This window comes from Heteronotia binoei, chromosome 6, assembly GCF_032191835.1.
Source record: "Heteronotia binoei isolate CCM8104 ecotype False Entrance Well chromosome 6, APGP_CSIRO_Hbin_v1, whole genome shotgun sequence".
NCBI lineage: Eukaryota > Metazoa > Chordata > Lepidosauria > Squamata > Gekkonidae > Heteronotia > Heteronotia binoei.
Genome location: NC_083228.1, coordinates 25498669 through 25520479, shown reverse-complemented (window position 1 = coordinate 25520479; position 21811 = coordinate 25498669). Strand labels below are relative to the sequence as shown.

The window sequence follows — 21811 nt, the reverse complement described above, 5'->3', positions numbered from 1 at the left end:
GCTACGTGAACTGCACTGGCTGCCGATTATATACCGGGTCCAGTACAAAGTGTTGGTCGTTACCTTTAAAGCCTTATATGGCCGAGGACCTGTCTACCTGAGGGACCGTCTTTCCCCATACGAACCCCAGAGAGCACTGAGGTCAACCGGGAAAAACCTAATGACTGCCCCTGGGCCGAAGGAAATTAAATATCAGAGTACCAGAGCACGGGCCTTTTCGATCGCGGCCCCTACCCTGTGGAACCGACTCCCAGAGGAGGTGCGGGCCCTGCGGAACCTTGAACAGTTCCGCAGGGCCTGCAAGACCACCCTTTTTAAATTAGCATACTCGGACTGCTAGGAAAAACGGTAACCAAGGGTCCGCCAATGCGGTCTAAAGATCTATACCGCATCACAACTGTATTACTGGATTGGTTTTAAGTTAATATTTTAATGTTTTATTGCTCTATATTGTAATTTTAAGGTTTTACTTGTTATTGTATGATTGTAGAATGTTGTTAGCCGCCCTGAGCCTGCCGTGGTGGGGGAGGGCGGGATATAAATGAAATAAATAAATAAATAAATAAATAAATAATAAAACATTCCAAAGCCTCATCTGGTGGAAAAAAGAGTGGCAAGACTGCTGACTGATGCAAGTCATCAGGAACACATCTGTGCTAGCTACTAATTTGCTTCTGGTCACGATTAAAGGCTCTAGTTATTTCCTAGAAAGCCCAAATGGACAGTTAAAGGATCTGATGCTCTGTTTCTGATAAAAGTCCCCTCTCCCATAAATAAAGATCATCTTCAGATCATATGCTGTGCTCTGTGTGCTTCCCACCTTTTGAAATTATGGTTGGCGTGCACCAGATACAGCATCCCCTCTCTGCTGTGTTGCCCTGACTGTTGAGTTCTCTCTCCACTGAACCCTGCCTACTGTAAGCCTTAAATTTTAGGTACTGTGTTTGTTATCCCCTGGCTTTTCTTGAGTTTGGTACTGTTCCACTGTATGTATGTATGTGCATTGCCTCAAGAGGTGAGAACCTCCAGGTGGTGGCTGGAGATTTCCTGCTGTTACAACTGATCTCCAGGCAACAGAGACCAGTTCATCTGGAGAAAATGGTCACTTTGGAAGGTAGACTGTATGGCATTAGTGCCCATTTTAGTCTCTCCCCTTTCAGCCCCCACCCTCCTCAGGCTCCACCCCCAAAATCTCCCAGTATTTCCTGACTTCGAGCTGGCAGCCCTAATTGCCTCCCTTCACTCACTTCAATTAAGTTTATTAATAGGTCCAGGGATGGTTGGGGTTTTTTTACTGTTAAGTTCTATAATGCTCTCATTCTTTATTCACTGCGTGTTATTTTATAGTTTTACATTAATTATTTTGCTTTTAAAAATATTAGAAACTGCCTCTGAAATAGCTGTATCAAAACGTGGTGTATGAATAATTGAATGAGCCATCAAAAAGGTTGCAGGAATGCTTTTGCATTCTGGTGCCCTCATGCATGTATACTTATTCTTATCATAGCAGAGTATGTAGTTAATCAAACGTATGTTCTTTGTAGGTCACCATGGATTTCCTAAGCATAGCATGATATTCATTATTTAACTGGGTACTTAACCCAGGCCTTGATAGTAGAATTGCTGAGGAGAGGGATGAAATGTCCTGAAGATTCTTCTTCAATGTTTAAGGATAATATATAAATATATATAAATATTTAAAAACCCTTCACGTCAATTTGTCCAAACTTTGATCACCAAGGTTCTATTAAAATTGCAAATTGTCAGACAGTGAGGCTGCTGCAGATACTGGGAAATGTCTTCCTGGGAAGTGTAGCTTTTCCTTTGGGAAACACAACAAGTGAATTATTTCTTTTAGCTACTGGTGAATCTGGCATTTCTTTCAGGACCTGAATTACTTTCATGGTTTGCATATACAACAATAAACAGTGACAGGTCACCAGTAATCTCTCCCACCCACCCCCACTTGCATTGCTGTTTTGGGTCATTTAAAATTATTGCATTTCTTACTTGCCCTTCCTTCAGGAAAGGGTAGCAAAACCTCACAACAACCTTCGGAAGTAGCTTAGGCTGATAAACGTTGATATGCTCTATCATACAAACTCAGTTTGGCTAAGAAGGGATGACAGAGGAGGAGTAGGGTTGCCAGCCCCAGGTCCCAATGGGGGTTTCCTCACTTTTGGTGGCTCTGGGGGTGGGAAACCCCACCCCCAAACAGGGACATCACCGTGATGTCCCCAGTGTGATGATATCACTTCCAGTTGATGTCATCATGCTGGGGAGATCACACAGTAATGCTCTGGCTTTTGGGCAAACTGTGGTTTTCAAGGTAAAAAAGCTATAGAGTTTTGCTCCAAAGCCAGAAGATTACTGTGTGATGTTACCAATGTGATAATGTCACTTCCAGGTAACCTCATCATGTCAGGGATATCACACACAATGTCCCACCCACCCCTGGAATGCCCCCCAAATCCCCACATGATGACAGTGAGGGGACCTGGCAACCCTAAGGAGGAGAAAGAGGTGGGAGGATTCAGAGGTGGTTGCATGGACCACTCTTTGTGACCTCAGGAGGAAAATCTGGAATGCTCCCCTATGTTAAGAAGTCCCTGCAATTGGAAAACTAGCAAAACTAGCACAATGGGTGTTTTCAGTGTCATTTGTATCTCAAATTAATACATGTCAGTAATCTACATTGTAGATACGACAACAACCATATAAGAAACAAATGAATCTTCAATACTAGTAACAAATTGTTCACCATGATAACAGTTGGAGACCAAAAAACGGGATATGTATCTATCCCTAGGTACATCATGCCAACCATCGTTAGTGCTGTGAATTGTTGGAAGTAGAGGAGTATACACTGTCTCCCGCCTCAGAGTGCATGAGGCTTACACACAGGAGCAACATCTGGGAACTGTATGTGGGCTTGCAAAGATGCAAAGTTACACTGAATCAATTGCCAGTCTCAAACTAGTAAGAGTTCTTTTTTAGGGAATTCCATTCAGATAGTATAGCTGAGAGACTGGGATAGGATCTATCTAACTAGCTGTGATGGATGCTCTCTCCATGGTGCCAAAAATGGAGAGCATGCTCCTCCTTTGTGTGTGTGTGTGTGGGAGGGAGGAAGGAAGGTCCATAAGAATAGCATTCAACTTCGAAAGGATAGTATCACATAGCAGTAAGGAAAGGATGCTGTCTGTGTGTCTTGACCTCTCTATATGTTTTTTAAATCTATGATGCCATCTCTGAAGTCTGAGGCAGGAGACAGCATATGCTCCACTGGGGAGAAAGGCAGGGTATAAAACAAGTAAATAGATCCTGCTGTTTTATGGGTTGCAAACATCAAATCTAAATCAGTTCAATTTAACTAATAGTTTGGATTTTTCTGATAATTTCTTAGGCTTCCCAACCCTCCCGCCCTGGCAGGGGACCCCAGGATTTCCACCCTCTTCCCCTGCTCCCCAAAAAAACAGAAGCAGGGGGAGGGGGGAAACGGTGCTGGGGTGCCCCCCTTTCCCCTCTCCTAAGACTTCACAGGGACAGTTGATCCTTACAGGGGCAGCGGCAGCCTGTCCCTGATTGGATGGGGGTATGGCAAAAGGGGGGCGGGGAGAAACTGTGCAGGAAAACGCGCTCGCCTCACCAAGCCTCGCCTCTGCGGCGCGAGGCGCTCCCCGGCCCCACCTACTAAATCGCCGCTCTCTTTTCCGCCTCCCTCCGCTGGCGCCGCCTCCTCTCAGCGACTGGAGCGCGAGGAAGGGAAGGGGGGGGGAGAGAGAGGAGAGCGTTCCGTTGCCAAGGAGACGCGGATTGTTTGCTCTCCCTGCCGCTGCCACCACGAGGCTCTTCTCCCTTCGAACTTTTGCGGCCAGTGGAAAGCCGGTAAAGGGGCGCGCGAGCTTCTTTTGCCTCCGTCTCCCCGCGGCAATAAAGCTGGATGGCCGGCGGGAGCGGCGAGGGTGAGGGGAGCCCCCTTTCTTGTGGGGGGTGGCAGGGGGGGGAAGTGTCCCTTTAAATGTGATGGCCAGAACTCCCTTGGAGTTCAATTCTACTTATCACACCCTTGCTCCTGGCTCCGCTCCCAATGTCTCCTGGCTCCACCCCCAAAGTCCCCAGATACTTCTTGAATTGGACTTGGCAACCCTATCATTTTTCTGTGTGCAAGAAGTGATTTTCACCCATTTTTGCCTCCCACAGCAGACCTCTAATTCTTCCTATGCCATTCGGGGGGGGGGGGGGGGGGCTGGCCCCCAGCAACCATATAGCATTTTTTACAGCAGCAGAGGGGGAGGCAGATAAATTAGTTTCCTGTCAAAAACCCCTCTTTGTCTTCACGTAGATTGGAGGGACAGTTCCATATAACAGAGAGTTTCACTTTGAAATATTTCACCACCACCTTCGTTTTGAAGCAAAGCTGGTTAAAGGCTTTTCTTATCCAGCATTTTTCATGGTTTACCTTAGTTGCATTAATGTTAACTGCATAGCACTAAAGTGCATCCCATGGTTTTTTTTAACTATGAGCAGGAAGAACTGTTGCTTTATTTGACTTCATGGTAAGGAATTATTTATTATTCTAATTTCGAAAGGAGCTCTTAAACCAGTGTGCAAGTGAATGAGGGGTTGGGCGGCTATCCATTCGTATGTGGTTAGTCTACGTACAGTTTGTCAATTTGCGGTCTCAGTAAGACATCCTTAAAACCAGAAGCTAATACCTTGAGAGTTTATGAGGTCTTATTTGATTGAATGAACCATCCCTGTACAACACAGTATGCTCATACCTCTGTTGTCTTTGAAAAGATATGATTTGCTAAAGAGAGATGATGGGAATAAAATCCATTGCTAGTTTGTAAGGTGCAATCAGAATCTTTGTTGGTTTTGGTAAGCAATTTGAAGTAACGTCTGGATTCCTTTGTGCAGTTAAAATATCTCTCTTCTGCATATTTTCCTCCCCCAGGCTGACAAAAAAGAAAAAAGCAATGCATTGAATATTGCGATAGACAATATGTGCAAGAAAACAAGAGACCTTCGTCGGCAGGTAATCTCCCCTGGGGCTAAATGTGTTAAGTGGAGATTTATGTAAACAACTGTGGAGGGGGGGGGGAATGCATTTTTTTAAAGACAACTCTGGCATGCCACAATTACAAATACAAAGAGTGGTTTTAGGACAACAGAATCACCAGAAGTGCCAAACAACACAAAGGCATTGATCACAGCACTTGTTCAACATAGCAAAAAAGTCTTTGAATACAATCCTGTGCGGAGTTAGAATTTCCAAGTCACTTGAAATCATTGGGCTTAGAAGATTGTCACTGTGTTTAGGGCTGAACTGTTAATGGTTCAGACTGTCATCAGCCCAGCACAGGACTGCACCATTTAATGGCAAATTAGAGAATGCCCATCATTTACTTAAATAGAGAATTGGAAAATGGGTCTTTAGCCCTTTCCTGTCCTACGTAGCAACTTTAGGGTAGCCAAATATAACTCAGAAAATACCTGGGAACTTTGAGGGTGGGGCCAGGAGATTTTCCCATTTCTTAAAATAAATAAAAATACAGCAATGCAGTTCCCCAAATATAGTCTTCATTTTCACATTCCCCAGTAGTTAGCAGCACTCTGTCCCCCCCTCCCTCCCCCCTCTCTCTCACACACACAGAGCAGCCAAAATAAACACAGTTTGGAAGCACACACTTTGTGGTCTCACTGGGGCAATTTACTCACCATGGGAGTTGTTGAATGCTGTATAGTCAACCAAGTTCTATAGACTAACGCAGGGAAACCAGAAGTTCTCTCTGTTTTACAATGCAAAGACTTCTGAAGGGACTATAAAACAAACAGAGAAACTGGGCTGCTTCCCTTCCCTTTCTCACAACAGCCATGTTGTTCTGCAGGCTTGCCCTGTCCCCCCCCCCGCCCCCCATTCAGCTTGGCTCTAGGGATTTAAAGGCACATACACCTTTTAAAAAGCAATCCTTTCCCAAGTGTCTTCTAAGCCTTCTGAGATGGAAAAGCACATGGTGGCTATTGGGGTGGGGCTTTCCCCCACTGACTGGGAGTGGGAAAGAGCCCACTAAACTGGGGGATCTCCCACTGGGACCTGGGGATTGGCAAGCCTAAGCAACTTCCATTTTTTGATAGCAAAGGGCAAACATAATAAGAACAAAACATAATAATAACAGTTCGTGTGTAAATATATATTCATTGCTTGGCTTTCTAGATTTGCCAGCTTCCAGGTGGGGCCTGGAGATTTCCTGGAATTACAGCTCATCTCCAGGCTAAAGAGATCAGTTTCCTTGCAGAAAATGGCTGCTTTGGAGGGTGGACCCCTAGAACCATCTGCATGCCCAGCAGATGCACTACTGCTGAGCCATGGCCCCTCTGCAGCTGCGCTATAACTCCTTGGAGCACAAAAGCTTGGATCCTATGAATGAACCCTGTGTATGCTAGATAGCCTTTACCATGGAGTGTGCCTCCTCTTTGGCTAGCACTTCCATTTATATAAGGATCAGTGGCTTTCAGTAAGTACTATACAAATCGCCTCTCCCTATATGAGCCCCCCGCAGGCTTTGAGATCATCCACACAACATCTTCTCATGATCCCTGGTCCTAAGGACACCTGATTGGCCTCAGCAAGGGCCAGGGCCTTTTCAGTCCAGGTCCCTACCTGGTGGAACGAGCTCCCACTGGAGATCCGGGCCCTGTGGGACTTACCTAAGTTTTGCAGGGCCTGTAAGACGGAGCTCTTCTGTCAGGCTTTTAATTGATCTAATGGGCATCCTCTGAAATCTTCGCTTTCCCCAGCACTTTACTATCTATGTGCTTAACGTGTGCCAAGTGTTTGAATTATAGTCCAAAACTGTGTCAATTATCTGAAGCTGTGCCAAAGCTGTGCCAATTAGCTGAAGCTGTACCAACTGAATTGTGGTCTCAGGCTATGCCGATCATCTGAATTATGGTCTTTTTTATTTAATCTATATGTATTATATTTATGAGATAGCTTAATTTGATATGTTTAATTTGATATGCCTCATTTATTGTTACTGTAATTGTTTTTAATGTAAGCCGCCCTGAGCCCGCTTTGTGGGATAGGGAGGGGTATAAATCACAAATTAAATTTTAAAAATTAAATTAAACAGATGTGCTTAGCACAAGAAGAAACACAATCTAGAGGCTATCTAGTTTACCTAGAACTTGTTCAAAGAATCCAAACCAGAGGGGTTTTAATAGTGAGAGTAACAATTCATGAAAGGAAACAGGAGATGAAAAGCCTATATAGGGATTTGAGGCTGGGGGTCACTCGGCTTCAGAAATTCATAACATAGTTCATACATGTGTTTTTATAATATCAAAAGAACAATCCATCCAAATTTCTGTGAAGCTGGTGTGGGTGCATGTCTAGGAGGAGTGAAGCTTGGATGAAGTAGGTACACATGTAGGATCCTGTGTGAAATAACAGTACTTCAGAGGTCCCAAAGGAGTTCATGGTGCAGCTATGTTTATTTGCACTGGGATATTGTTTTCTTCTGTAAATGACCCGTAGAGGTGGGTTAACGAAGGAAGACGTTTTCTAATGCCTCCCACTGTGCAAAAATCTTGCCGGTATTCCTTCTTTCCTCAGCCCTTGCCTTCTCTACAATCCCTGAGCAAAACATAAAATGCTTCTCCCCTGGAGACTGAGTGGTGTGTTGTTATTTTTTTTTTCCAGAAGGATTTTGAAAGCTAAGATTCTCATGTGCCACATGTGCCTCCTTGCTATTGGTAGTTTTTTAGTACATGCTTGAAACAATATTCTTTTGATCATTAGACTACTGTGGATAACAAGATATTAATATCTACTTTTTCCAGGAGTCTTGCTCACTTGTTATACAGCATCGAGGCTTGCAGTGTCCTAAATACGTTCAGATTTTTTTTTTTTGTCTTTTAACACAGATGCATACTTTTTTCTCCCCATAATTTCAGGAGGAGATATTTTGAAAATATGGTGCAACACACATGTATCACTCTTTTCCATTTCTCTGTACTAATCCTGCATTCATTTCACTATAGTTGGGCCTGGCAGTGTAACCACTTTAGTTGCCATAAATAGCTCAAGTTTGGCAATTCTGTTATCCCCAAGCCAGGCCTGCGAGAGGACTGTTGTTGAAATCACTGGAAACCTCCCTCAAAGAGAACTGAAAACCTGTTGTGTCCATCAGGGCCAGTGTTTTATTTTTCGTTAGGTAGAGAAAGCCCAGCAGGAGCTCATTTGCATATTAGACCACACCGCCTGGCCTAGGAGTACATGGCTGCTGCGTGGTGGGTCAGGCCAGCCCAAGTCCTGGCCAGCCCAGGCAGAGCTCTCCTCCTGTGGGCTCCAGCAGAAAAAAGCCCTGACCGGGGCAAATAATGTTGACTAGTCCTATATCGGTTTGGTAATCTAAAGCCACAATCATCATAGCCTTCTGCCTTGAAGTTGTACGGCAATAATGAATAATACTCTTGAGGCTGTGGTTTTCCTCCATCCATCCGGATATATTCCTTGTTGAATTATAGGCAGCCTCCATACTATGATGAAAAGCAGCCGGGCTGCAATTAAAATGATGAATTCAGTTAAATTGTCCGCTGTGAAATAAGTTCTTATTATTTTATGTTAGTATATGTGAAAAAGATTAATTGCCTTTTCACAAAAATTTCTGCTAGTGATGAGCCATGTTGTGTGTGCGTCAGCTTGCCATAATATATGTCATTTCCACCATGTGGTTTATCAGTAGGGTGGCAGAGAGATAGTTCTTGCCATGGGGGCTAATCTATATGATGATCCATTGTATAAATCGACTTACTCTGCAGAGTGTCAATTAGCTATGATGTGGCAATTATAGTTTCAGAAGCAATCCCCAGTAATGTTTTGATTTGTCTATTTCTTAGAGCCTACAATTACAATGGACTCATTTTCTCAGACAGATATAGAACCAAGTCTGCTGAGTAATTGTCCAACTACCTGTTATTAGCTAAGATGAAACCTAATTTGTGGATAATTAATTTATAGTGCAGTGCTATCCGTATTAATTTAAACATGAAGTTCAAGAACAATTAATGAAGATGGAGAAAACTGGATGCCAGACTTGTATTCCTTCGTGTATTCATCTGGTACCAATTGGCATAATTGGTGATCTCACTAGTTTAATTATCCTGAGGTCTACAGTTTAGGCAATCAAATGTCTTGTTGAGTTTTCCAATAAGGTAGAAAACATTTGAGTAATTGGGCGGCAGCAGCAATAAGAACAACCAGTGTTTATGAATGTCACATCTTTCAAATACATTATCTTGATTTTTTTTTTGACATCCTAGTAAGTTTGTCAATTTATTTTTATCCCTGTGGCAGATGTGAAATGAGGCTGAGAAAGTGTTTTGTTTAAGACCAGAGAATGAATTAATGACCAAGGCAAGATGTGTAAAGAACAAAAAAAAAGGGGGGGGGGAACAACCCAAAAAAATGAATTAAGAACCGAAATGGTTAAATGAATCCAAATTAACGAGCCTAATGTTAAAGGAAATGAATATAAGATAATAGAACAGTTACACAAAAATACCAGTATTTATTTACAATATATTCTTAAACATTAAAGACCCTAATAAAAACATACAGTACATTCAAACAAGGACCTTATGCAACCCTGACCAGACATGTTTTGGCCATATGACCTTCTTCATATGCACCGTCAAGCAAAAGGATTACACAGTGGCTCCAGACATTCCAAAAATATTACAACAATATAGGACCAGGTTGGAATTCTGTATTAATCAGTATCCATGGCTTAAGGCAGAGAGATGTTATGGAGGCCTCAACTAAATTCACCTTCTGTCCAAATCAGGAGAATGTTTCCTGAATGGTGGTACAAATGTGTACCTTCCTGATTTTGGGCCATGGAAATCAATCCAAAGTGCAGTATGGAACTAGGGTTGCCAGACCACACCGGGGCAGAGAAAACCCCACTTTTCTGTGGTGCTTTGGGAGGAAATCCTTTCCCCAACTGGTGATGTGATGACATCACCTAGAAGTGACATCATCACATTGCCAATGTCACTGTGACACTCTAGTTTTTGGGTAAAACTCTATGATAAGATTGACTCCAAACCATAGAGTTTTGCCCACAAACTAGAGCATCACCCTCGAATGTTAATGACATGATGACCACTTCCGGGTGACATCATTGCACCAAGTGTATGTAGTGTGCATGCACACAGATATTGGAGAGGACCAAGGATCCCCCCACTGTGGCCAGGTAGGGCCTGGCAACCCTATATGGAACCAATGTTGCGCATATACCACTGCATGAAAACAATTGCAATAGGGAGCATTAATTAACAGTTAGGAAATGGAATAGAAGTGCTCTTGTCCTTAATTTTAAGTCTGTGCTTAACTCATATGAAATTTAATAATACAAACTCAGTATTCTTAACCCCTGAAATGGAGCTGTATTCATATGTGTAGCAATATCATATGAAAATAAAAATGTCCCATGGCATTTTTTACTATTATCTTTATGGTTGATTCAGCTCCCCTGTTGCCCCCATTGCAACTCCATCTAAGAACCCTTTATCTATATTCCAGCATAACATGTAAGTTCATCGCATAAATGCCACTTCTTCGGCTATTGCATCTTGTTCGGTGCTTGACGGATAAGAGCATGTAGACAAATATTATCAGTGGCTTTTTGAAGACACATGAAACTCTTACCTCTAGGAGACTACTGAATGTGAGTGATGTTGTGAAGAATCATGTTTTTTAAAGCTGGTTCTCACTGGCAAAGAAATACAAGCAGGAAATGGTTTTGTGAAGAGAGGCTATATTTGAGTTTTGACCTTGGCTGTCAAGGGTGATTTGAGTTGTGTGTTTGACAGCTAAGCAATCACAGCCATCCATAGGTGCATGCTGTGATGAAGAAGCATAATGTGTGAGCTAGAAGATCATGGAGGACATAGAGAATGGGAGGACATAGCAGGCCTAACATAACTTCATGTAAGTGGGCTTTAGATCTCAAATGTTGCATGGGATCATTAACATTTTCTAATACTTAGATACGACATACGAGTTTATTTGTGGTGCTCTCTTTTTTTCCAGCTTCGCAAAGCTATCATTGATCATATCTCAGACTCATTCTTGGATACAACCGTTCCACTTCTAGTGCTCATGGAAGCAGCTAAAAATGGAAGAGAAAAGGAAATACAGGAGTATGCAGCTATATTTAAAGAACACACGTGCAGGCTTATTGAGGTGGGTTTGACAGTAATGCAGTGAAATTGTGTTCAGAATGAGAAGTGACTTCCTCATTTAGACTCTTGCTGTCGTTGTAGTTTCAGTGTTGCTTTATACTGATGATGCCGTTCTTCTCTCAAGAACTCCAGTGGGATTAAAAAGAGCTCTTAGCAGCTTTGCTACATATTGCAAGGAACAGCAGCTTGTAATTAATTATGATAAAACCAAGGTAATTTCTTTTAATAAATCCCCCAAAGTGAGATAGATGCTGGTCAATGAATGGACAATGTCTGTCCCGGGTTTCCTCCTTTAGATATTTGGGGATGGTGGTGCAAGCATTCGGTGCCAGGGAGGCCCACGGTAATTATGTGGCTGACAAAGGAGAAAAGACTTTGGGTATTATAAAGTTCTTTAGGTCAAAGGGGGAAAATTTTTGTTCCAACTGCCCTTAAGCTTTTCAAATTTAAGATCATACCACAATTACTGTACAGAACTTTTCTAGGACCCTCTGAGTCTCGCTTTTTGCCTTTAGAACGGGTTCAATCTGAATTTTTAAGAGCAGTATTACGGGTCCCAAATTGTGTCTCAAATTCTATGATTTGATTAGAAACAGGGATGGTGAAGAAAATTGCCAGAATAACTCTTTCCTCATTAAACCTTTGGTTTAAGATATGCAAAAACTCTTGCGGTCTTGTACCGTTAATTTTGCAGGATGATTTTCAATCAAGCTGGCTTAAAGAAGTCCAAACTAAGTTAGCTCAGCTCAGACTTTCCCCTGATACAGTTTTTCATTTGGGCCATGATACAGCTAGACAGCTTTTTAAACAGAGAGTGGAAGACACAGAACGTCAAATTGACATCTCCAAATCACCAAACTTCATTGTTGCCTCACAAAGACATTACCTTCTTAAACTGTCCCCTTATCTATATAGCCTGGAGAATGCCAATCAGAGGAGGGCCTTTTCTCTTGCAAGGTTAGCTGTACTGCCATCAGCAGTGGTCGAGGGTAGATATAATAAAATCCCTCAGACTGAGAGAGTTTGTCCCTATAATGTTGGTGCAATAGAGTTTTAATCATCTTATTGTGTCATTTTTTTTCTTGTGTGACTGTTGTGATATTTATATATTTTATACTGGCCGTGGGCTGTTAATAAATGAAACATTGTAGTTTTGGTTTGTTCTGTACTTATGTACAGTAGATTAAAGATAAAGGTACGCCTCTGTGCAAGCACCAAGTAATTACTGAATTGTGGGGTAACATCCCAACATGACGTTTTCTTGGCAGACTTTTTGTTACAGGGTGGTTTGCCATTGCCTTCCCCAGTAAACTTACACCCCCAGCAAGTTGGGTACTCATTTTGCCAACCTTGGAAGGATGGAAGACTAAGTCAACCTTGAGGCAGCTACCTGAATGTGGCTTCCACCAGAACTGAACTCAGGTTGTGAGCAGAGCGTGGACTGCAGTACTGCAGCATACCACTCTGTGCCATGGGACTCCTATACAGCAGATTAAGGACACCATTAATGTTAATAGGTTGGATCCAAGACAGCCCCATCACAGGTAGAATGCATGTTCTCACATGCAAAGGGGTCTGTGATTTTTGTATATTTCCTCCCTGTACTGCAGGGCTCTCTCATGTTGCAACACAGTGTGGTTAGGTGTAGTGGTTGGGGTGCTGGACATGGGAGACCAGAATTTAAACATTCCACCTCTTACCATCAAATGTATCATGCCACTTTGGTCAATCAACTTCTCTCAGCCTAATCTAACTCATGGGATTGTTGTGTATGAAATGGGAAAGAGAAAACACTGTATACTACCTGAGGAAGACGGGGCGGGGAGGGAAATCTACTAGATCCTAGCTTTTCCTAAGGGTATTCCAGGCCACAGGAGCAGTATTTTGGGTGGAGCAGGGGCAGCAGAAGTCAGGAGGAGGCAGGGGGGAAAAGTATTGCTTGAACTCACTCCACTCACAATTATTTGGATCCAACAGATTGTTCCTAGCAATACGTTCTTTTCTTTTGGGGGCAGAGGTCCATCAGTGGCTATTAGCCACAGTGTGTATGTGTGTGTGTGTGTGTGTATATATATATATATATATATAATTTTTTTTGGCCACTGTGTGACACAGAGTGTTGGACTGGATGGGCCATTGGCCTGATCCAACATGGCTTCTCTTATGTTCTTATGTTCTTAATTCTGTAGATATCAATGGATTCCTACTGTAATTTTATGGAGATTAGTGGGACTCATGCTTCAGGTGTGTTGAATAGTTCTTTAAAATTGTTAGTTATTTATCATGCAAACATATTATTTTCTTGCCTTATCTTGTATGCCACAATACCTCTCAAGTTTTCTGGCAGGACATGAGCTCATTTCATAATTACCTACATGTGGGCAATCCTCTCTGGACCAAAACCTGCAGTGGGTTGTAAACAGATTGTGTGAGGAATGCCAGGCAGGAATTTAGCCAGTATGCCACTATTCAATCAAGAATGTAAGAAGAGCCCAGTGGGATCAAACCATCTAGTCCAGCAGCACATAGTGGCCAACCAGTTATCCAGCAACAGGACATAGAGGCTGAGGCTTCCCCTGATGTTGTCTCCTGTCACTGGTATTCAGAGGTTTAAGGCCTCTGAATGCGGAGTTTCCAGTCTCTGTGTCTAGTAGCCATTGATAGACTGATCTTCCCTGAATCTGTCTAATCTCCTTTTAAAGCTGTCTATGCCTGTGACCATGACTCCATGCTCTGGTAGCAAAGTCTACATTTTAATCATTTGTTGAGACAAGAAGTATTTCCTTTTGTCTGGCCTGAATCTGTTGCCCATCGATTTCACTGGATGCCTTTGAGTTCATGTATTTTGAGAGAGGGAGAAAAAGTTCTCTTTATCTACTTGCTCTCGGCTGAAGGAGGAAATTTGTGGTGGAGCAGGGGTGAGACATACCACTCCAGCAAAAAAAGCACCCTTATGATAACAGACCCAAGCTAGTCACATGAAACTCATGCATCTTGCTGTTTTTAGCAACTTGACAACATCTTTCTTGCTAGCTACAGACCACCTGTGTCTTACACCATGATCAACTACACAAATGCCAAAAATGGTTAAACTATCTTTAATGTTCCTGGTATGTCACACAAACTTATGAAGGGGCATTGACATAGATTAGGCCAGGGGTGGCCAAACTGAGGCTTGGGAGCCACATGTGGCTCTTTCACACATATTGTGTGGCTCTTGAAGCCCCCACTGCCCCACTGGACAGCTTGGAGAAGGCATTCTTCTTTTAAATCACCTCACCAAGCCAAACCAGCTGGCAGTTGGAAGAATGCATTTAAGATTGCTTTCTTTCCCCCTTCCCCATCTACTCCCTCCCTCCCTCCCTCCCTCCCTCCCTCAAACATCTGATGTTTATTCAATGTGACTCTTACAGTAAGCAAGTTTGGCTACCCTTGGATTAGGCTTTAAATTGGCTTTCAGTCATACAAAAGGGGAGGTGGAAACAGTCATATCCCTTTGGTTTATTTCTGTTTTGCATTGTGTTAGTAATATTAGCATATGATACAAATTTGTATGTGTGTCCACTGTGAAAGTAGTCTAAGCTTTCTGACTGGTGTTGTTTATAAGAAGTGAGGCTGCACCTGAATGCTGTGATGTCACAAGGTCATCCATGGATGCAGACAGGTAATTCTATGACTGGGAAATGTTAGCCTTGGAGGCTTTTTCCCCTTGTGCTTTGCTTAGGGCCTCCATGAGACTGGAAGCTGTGCACAGTTGGTTGGGTGATGGCCTTTCCTTGCGGTATCAGAACTTCATGGAAATGCACTTGCATGCTTTTTGTTGTTACTAATTGTATATTTAACACTTCCTGAAACCACCATATGAACATCTGGCCAGATGAAGAGGCCTGGTGAACTTGAAAGTTTACACAGTGTTGAGAGTCAGACGTAATGAAAGCTGCTTCATGGATTGTGTTCTGGGCTTTTTGTATTTTACTTTTGCACTGACACAGCTGAGGACAGCATGAGCACCGCATGAAACCTGGAAATGTGGAGGAAATAAGCCAAACAAAAATGAATGCTGTTAGCATAGCGTGTGCATATACAGAAATGGGGAAAAATTGATTCTCTTTATTAGTGTGACAGAGTGAGTTGAGTGCTGTATTGTGATACTTCCACAGCAGGCTTAGGGCTAAGCTCTGGTGTATGTTCACTGTAGAGTTCCACATCTTAACAGGAGCTGAGTCTGACTATAATGCACATACTGGTTTATGCAACTGTTGACAGAAATCTTCTTACTATCTCATGTACAACAGCAAAGAATTGAGGCTGGTCATCGAACACGGGCGTTTATTTCAGTTTCTCTGTTTCTTCCTTTGGAGCAATTAAGTTTTCCTGACCCTTTTGTCTTGACGCTGAACTTAACAGATGTTTCTGCCATTGAACAAAATGAGAAAACAGACTAACCGAATGAGCAGTTTACTGCTGTGGACATGCCTGTCTAACAAGCAGAGAGGAGTGAAGAATCTTTCTTTAAACAGGGGTTTTGCTGAAGTGCCTTTTGAAGAGAGGCAACAGAGTTTGAAAAGGCACAGGCAGAATTAGTGAGAATTTCCTTCTGTGACTTCCAGGGAGCGACACTTAGCTAAATAGTTTGTCTCACAAACAAAATAATTCGGTTTGACTCAGCTGCAGAGGATGGAAAAGTTGTAAGCAGATGGCTAAAGTGGCTGCCGAGTATGTCTGTCCCATTTGTTGCACACTCTCATGATAAGGAATCAGTCTAAATTAATCACTCTCATTCTCTCCCCCCCCCCTCCTTTACACTGAACAAAGATACACTTGAGTACAAGCCAGTGAAGTCTGTGGTTGTTCTCACACCTCTACTGCCTAGGTGCCTTGACCTTAGGGTGCTTCCCAAAAAGAACCCATACTGGGGTCAGGTAGCTTGGGAGCTGCAAAACATGTGGCCTCTGGAAATAATTGAAAGTTGTGTGTTCTTGGGTGGTCCATTACTAAGAGTGTAAAATAGCCAAACCTGTAGTCCTGCTCTCTATAATTTTACAGATGAAAGCAGGGATACCTACTATATTATTGCAATATGCCAGTTTTCACACCAAGGATTGTGGCCTGTGAACAGTATTATTGTTGCAATTTAGAGATACATTCTTATAGGAACATAGAGGATGTGAATTTACAGAGGATTCCTGCTGGCTAGGAGGGAGGAACTGCACACAATAGGAGTTGGAGAGCATTCTGGGAAGCTAGAAAAATACTGTTTTTGGCAGTAGACTATTACCTTGACTTTTACTTTGGCAAGTCCCCCATACGATTGAACCCTAACTTACCACATGCAGTGTTCACAGTTATGTGTCACAGAGAGTTCCCTTCCACCTACTGATTTAGGGAAAGATCCTACGTAGGCCTAATCAGAGGTAGGTCCTAAGTTGTTCTGTGGGCTTACTTCCAAAGTAACCCCAACTGTTCATAGGGTTGCAGCCTTACTTTTTCAATAGCTCATCCTGCACTAACTACTGGAAATGAGTGTTCTGGTAAATGAACTGTAAATGATAGACAGACAGATAGATTATAGAGGGCTTTTTGTAGAAAAAGCCCAGCAGGAACTCATTTGCATATTAGGCCACACACCCTGATGTCAAGCCAGCGGGAACTGCATTCCTGTGCGTTCCTGCTCAAAAAAAGCCCTGGGATGGAGGGACGGACGGACAGACAGACATATACACACACATATAATCCTCTTAATATCTGCTATCACAAGGGATCACATTATAAATAACAGACTATCTGTGACCTCTGTATATTCAGCAATGTTTATTTACTTACTTGCTTTATTTATGCCCTGTCTTTCTCCCCAATGGCAACCCAAAACAGCTTACATCATTCACCTCTCCTCCAGTTTACTCTCACAACAACCCTGTGAGATAGGCTTGGCTGAAAATACATGATTGGCCCGAGGTCACCCAGCAAGCTACCATGGCAGATGGGGGATACTAACCAGGGTCTCCCAGATCCTAGCCCAGCACCCTAAATATGCCATGCCGATTCTGTCTAGAGAGGCCCTTACAGGCATGTTGGTGGTGGTGGAAGAGAAGGAGCACAGATTTGGGCATTGGTGTTTGTGGCTAATGGCATATATTTGCATGTGTGTTTACCAGAATCAAGACTACAGTTAAAGAATCTGATGGAAATTATGAAGCCATGGGAAAGAAAATGTTTGGTTTTTCCCCTCCCCCAGAAATGTTGAAGTGTAGGGGAGGGGCCGTGGCTCTGTGGAAGAGCATCTGCTTGGCATGCAGAAGGTCCTAGGTTCAATCTTTCAGTCTCTGGTGTCTCCAGTTAAGAGAGCTGGCAGTAGGTGATGGGAAACTGTGCAGGGACCTTGGAGAGCTGCTGCCAGTCTGAGTAGACAATATTGATTTTGATGGGCCAACAGTCTGATTCAGTATAAGGCAGTTTCTTGTGTTCATGTGGAAAAGAACAGAAATTTAGACAGAAAACAGAAGTCAAGCAATGCTTAATTTCTTATTAAGCCTAAACTTATTATGCTGCTTTAACAATATAAAATGCATCATTTAAGACTTAATATAAAAATTGTACTGATTGACATATTTATGGGATATTATTGGCATATTTAAGTATAAATGCCTTTGTTTAAAACAGGCACAACTGCATTAGCTGAGAGTGAGAGTGGCTGATGTTTTGAGCCAGCTTGTCTCTGCTGAAATGGACATGAGCATGGGTACCTGAGTGAATACCTTAACCTGGGAACCCACAGCAAAAGCGGGACATTACAGTGTTGGCCAGACACTCCTGGAATACACCAAGCCCCAATGCTGCTGCCAGCATTTCCAGGATTTGCCTTGGATTTGCCTGGTGACTCTGCTGGTTTGAGAAATGATGACAGACAAAAGCCATGCCTCTTGCCCTCTCCCACACCACTGGCCGCAGCAGTTCTGCCAATGCCAGTTCCTGCGAATGCCAAGCAAATACTGTGTCCATGACAGCACACATGGCAGTGTTAGCCTGTCCCTCTTCTAGTCTGATTCGTAGTGCCTCTCAGGTGGAGAGGTGTTTCAGATCATCTGCTTCCTGATCCTTTGAACCAGAGATTCCAGAAACTGAATGTGGGTCCTTCTACAAAAGCAGATGAATCACAGTCCCCTACCCACAGGAACCAGAAGAGAAGAATGTGTCCCTCCCATCCCTCTGGAAGAAAAGGGGAGAAAGTCATTGTAGTAGATAGGTAGGGAAGGAGGCAGAATCCTGGAGAATGTCAGCTGTAACAATGCAGACTAACAAGATATTCTCAAAATCTCTCAAAAATACAAAAGAGGGACTAACATTAACAATTAAATAGAGCCTGTCTTGTAAATAGTTCTGCAGTTTCTATGTGAGATGAGTAGTTATTAGCACTAAATGGCACATTACTTTTCTAATGTTATCCTTTTTGAGGTTTTGTGCACACCTCTCTTGTTATGATTTGCACTGAGTCCTTGGCATCACTGATTTGTGTCCAGGACTGAGACAGCTTTGCTCAAGGTTTTTCAAGTTTTGAAGCAGTGTTGGATATCTTCATGCAATATATATATATATATATGCAAGATTCCTCCTAACCAATATATATATTAGTTAGGAGGAAGAACTGACAAATATATGTTAGAACTCACACACACAAAGCGGAAGAAAATGCAGACATGCAAAAAATAATGTTTAGGTGTGTGTTTGCCAAGGGGTTCGCTATTTATATGCAGCTTCTTATTAAAGACAATTTAAACTGGAACATGAAAGCATTTGTTCTCAAAGCCAGGAAGAAAGGGCGGGGGAGAACTTCACTTATTTTTTCAAAGAAATTAGGAATAAAGACTGTTTATGTTTTGAGGCTTACAAAGGTTGGCAGTCTTTGTGATATTGCAGTACTTGCTAGATTTTGCAGACAGGTGTACTTTTCCGCTTTAGGGTACATAATTGAAAGCCAAGTTTTCAAAAGCACACTGCCGTAGAAAGGGGGTGCTTGTTCCAAGATTTAGCTTGTACTCATTGCCAGCGGCGTCAATAGGGCGGGGCCAAGGGAGCCATCGGCTCCCCAGAGCACTCTCATTGGCCCCAGGCGACCAATCCTCGCCAGGAGAGGGGAAGAGAAAGGGAGGGAGTGAAGAGAGAGAGGAGCAGGGAATGGGAATGCGCCTGCATGCGCACTCGGCCCAACGGCGCCCGCCCGCCCGCCTGCCCGAGAAACACAGAAGGGAGAGTTTGTGTGTGTGTGTGTGAGAGAGAGAGCGCTTCCCCTCCCACCAACGGCAAGCGCCGCCTGGTTTGAGAGGCAGCCAAAGGGAAGGGAGGGGTGACGCAGCCCTCCAAAAGGGGTGATGCCCAATGGGGGGGGGTGACTTGAATCAAGTTACACCCCAGGGTGCAACCCACCCTAGTGACGCCTCTGCTCATTGCTTCCCTTTTAACATATTAGCAGGGTTTGAGTTTGCTTGTTTTTTGCCATCACATGTACCTAAGGTTGTCAGCGACATGGAAAAATAAAGCCTTGCTCCTTGAATAGAGGCAATTATTTACCAGGTCATAGTATTTTCCTTTATGCCATAGAAAGTTCATTTCTACACATTTCAACATATTAAGCCTTTGTTAAGGGGACAGGACATTTTTTCTCCAGGTTGTTGACAACTCTACATGTACTCCACATAATGTGCTGTGAGGATCTGTACACTTTGTTCTTGCTCTTCAGGGCAGTTTGCAAGTTTTGTAGCCAACCCCTACATGCAGGACTCATTTTCAGCAGGAGCTCACAAGAGCGGAGCTCCAGAACCTCTAAATTTTATTGTGCTCTTTCTTTCTTAACCCCCCCCCCCCCACTTGCTTCTGGGCTCCATTGTTCAACCCCCATCTGAGAATTTTGCTGAACTCTAAGATTTGACAAACTTTCTAATATTTCCTCCCCCACAAAAAAATGGAAAAATAACCAAAACATATAAAGCAGTCAGATGAAAATCTCCATCACGCCACTGTGGCCACATAGAGATAGTAATTTAAAAAGTATGACGAGAATAAGGCAGGGGTCCTCAAACTACGGCCCGCGGGCCAGATGCGGCCCGCTGAGGACATTTATGCGGCCCGCCGGGTTATGGCAAAATCAGACCGGAAGTAACGTTCGACCTAAACTCGCATTAGCAACGCACACTTCCAGCACTGGGCTGAGGCGGCGGAGACAGAGTGTGAGGTGATACCGAGGTGAGGTGAGTTCCCAGGCTGGGGTGTGTGGTGTGGGGAAGGGAGAGAGATGCAGAAGACGGAGAACTGACGGCCCGCGGCCTTGTACAGTAACGGCAGTCTGGCCCTCCAACAGTCTGAGGGACAGTGAACTGGCCCCCTATTTAAGGCCAGTGAACTGGACCCCTGGACCCCTGGAATAAGGCTTTATTATGGCAATTATAATCCAAGAAGCATTTTACGGTAGATGTTGAGCTGGTATAATTTCGTACACCACCTAGTGAAGTCAGGAGTGTGTGGCATATGCAAATAAGTTGTGCAAGTGACTTGTGCTAATGAGCTCCGACACCTCTTTTTCTACAGAATGACCCCTGCCTACATGAAAGAAATAATCTTAGCATCAGTAGTTGGCTGGTTTGGGCAAGTGCCAGTTCCTGGATATTGTAGAGGTACACCTCCACCATGACTATTGATGTTCTTCCTGGCTTGGCTATTGCAATCTCCATAACACTGCTCCATTTTTGCTTCTCTCTTGAGCTTATGGAAACAGAAGAAGGTTGCTTTAGAAAGGACATCTTGCTGCTGTATTATAGGATATGATTTAGATTGATTCCCCACGAGGCTTTTTCTGGAATCAAAGCTCTTCCTCCCAACGCTTCTGTCTGATTTCTCACAAGTTGCCCCAGGGCTGCCACTCAGCCCTCCTCTTTCCCGCAGCAAGCAGAAACCAGTTATCAGAGAATCTTGCTTGCCGTGGGAAAGAAGCGAGGCAAGTTGCAGCCCTGGGGCAACTTGTGTGAAATCCGACGGAAGCATTGGGTGGGTGGGGGGGGGGAGAGCTCTGATGTGGGAACAAGCCTAGTGGGGAATTGGTCTCAGTGAGAGCCAATACCTTTCACTGAGGCAGCTTGCCCTGGACCTCCCTAGAATGAGTTATATTCATCCTTCCCTTCCTTTCCCTCTTTCTAAGTTTGCTAATCATCTGGTGTCTGAAAGCCGACTTATGGCAACCCCATTGGGTTTTCAAGGGAAGAGATGAACAGAGGTGGTTGGACATTGCCTGCTTCTGCATAATAACCCAGGACTTCCTTGGCCGTTTCTCATCCAAGTACTAACCCAGGGCCAACCCTGCTTAGTTTCTGAGATTTTACAATATTGGGCTAGCCTGGGCCATCCAGGTCAGGGTGTTTATCATCTAGCTATTCATATATGTACCGACTTCTTTGACCTGACTACTTTTACTGTACTGCTTCTGTAAGAAAAGTAGGATTTAGAAACCTCAAGCCATTTCTGTGAATTTATTCCTCTCTGGTATTAATTTCACTTTACTACCACCACC

General features: G+C 43.4%; 1 protein-coding gene across 2 annotated transcripts in view; it reads left to right on the top strand.

Moving 5' to 3' along the window:
- CTNNA3 (catenin alpha 3) overlaps positions 1-21811 on the top strand; it is a 1035346-nt gene that overhangs the window by 532561 nt on the left and 480974 nt on the right. Inside the window, exons 8-9 of one of the 2 annotated variants that reach the window (XM_060241118.1) lie at positions 4961-5041; positions 11105-11257. In XM_060241118.1, the coding sequence (XP_060097101.1) occupies positions 4961-5041; positions 11105-11257 (234 nt within the window). The remainder of the gene's footprint in view (positions 1-4960; positions 5042-11104; positions 11258-21811) is intronic. The other variant, XM_060241119.1, reaches the window with a different exon arrangement.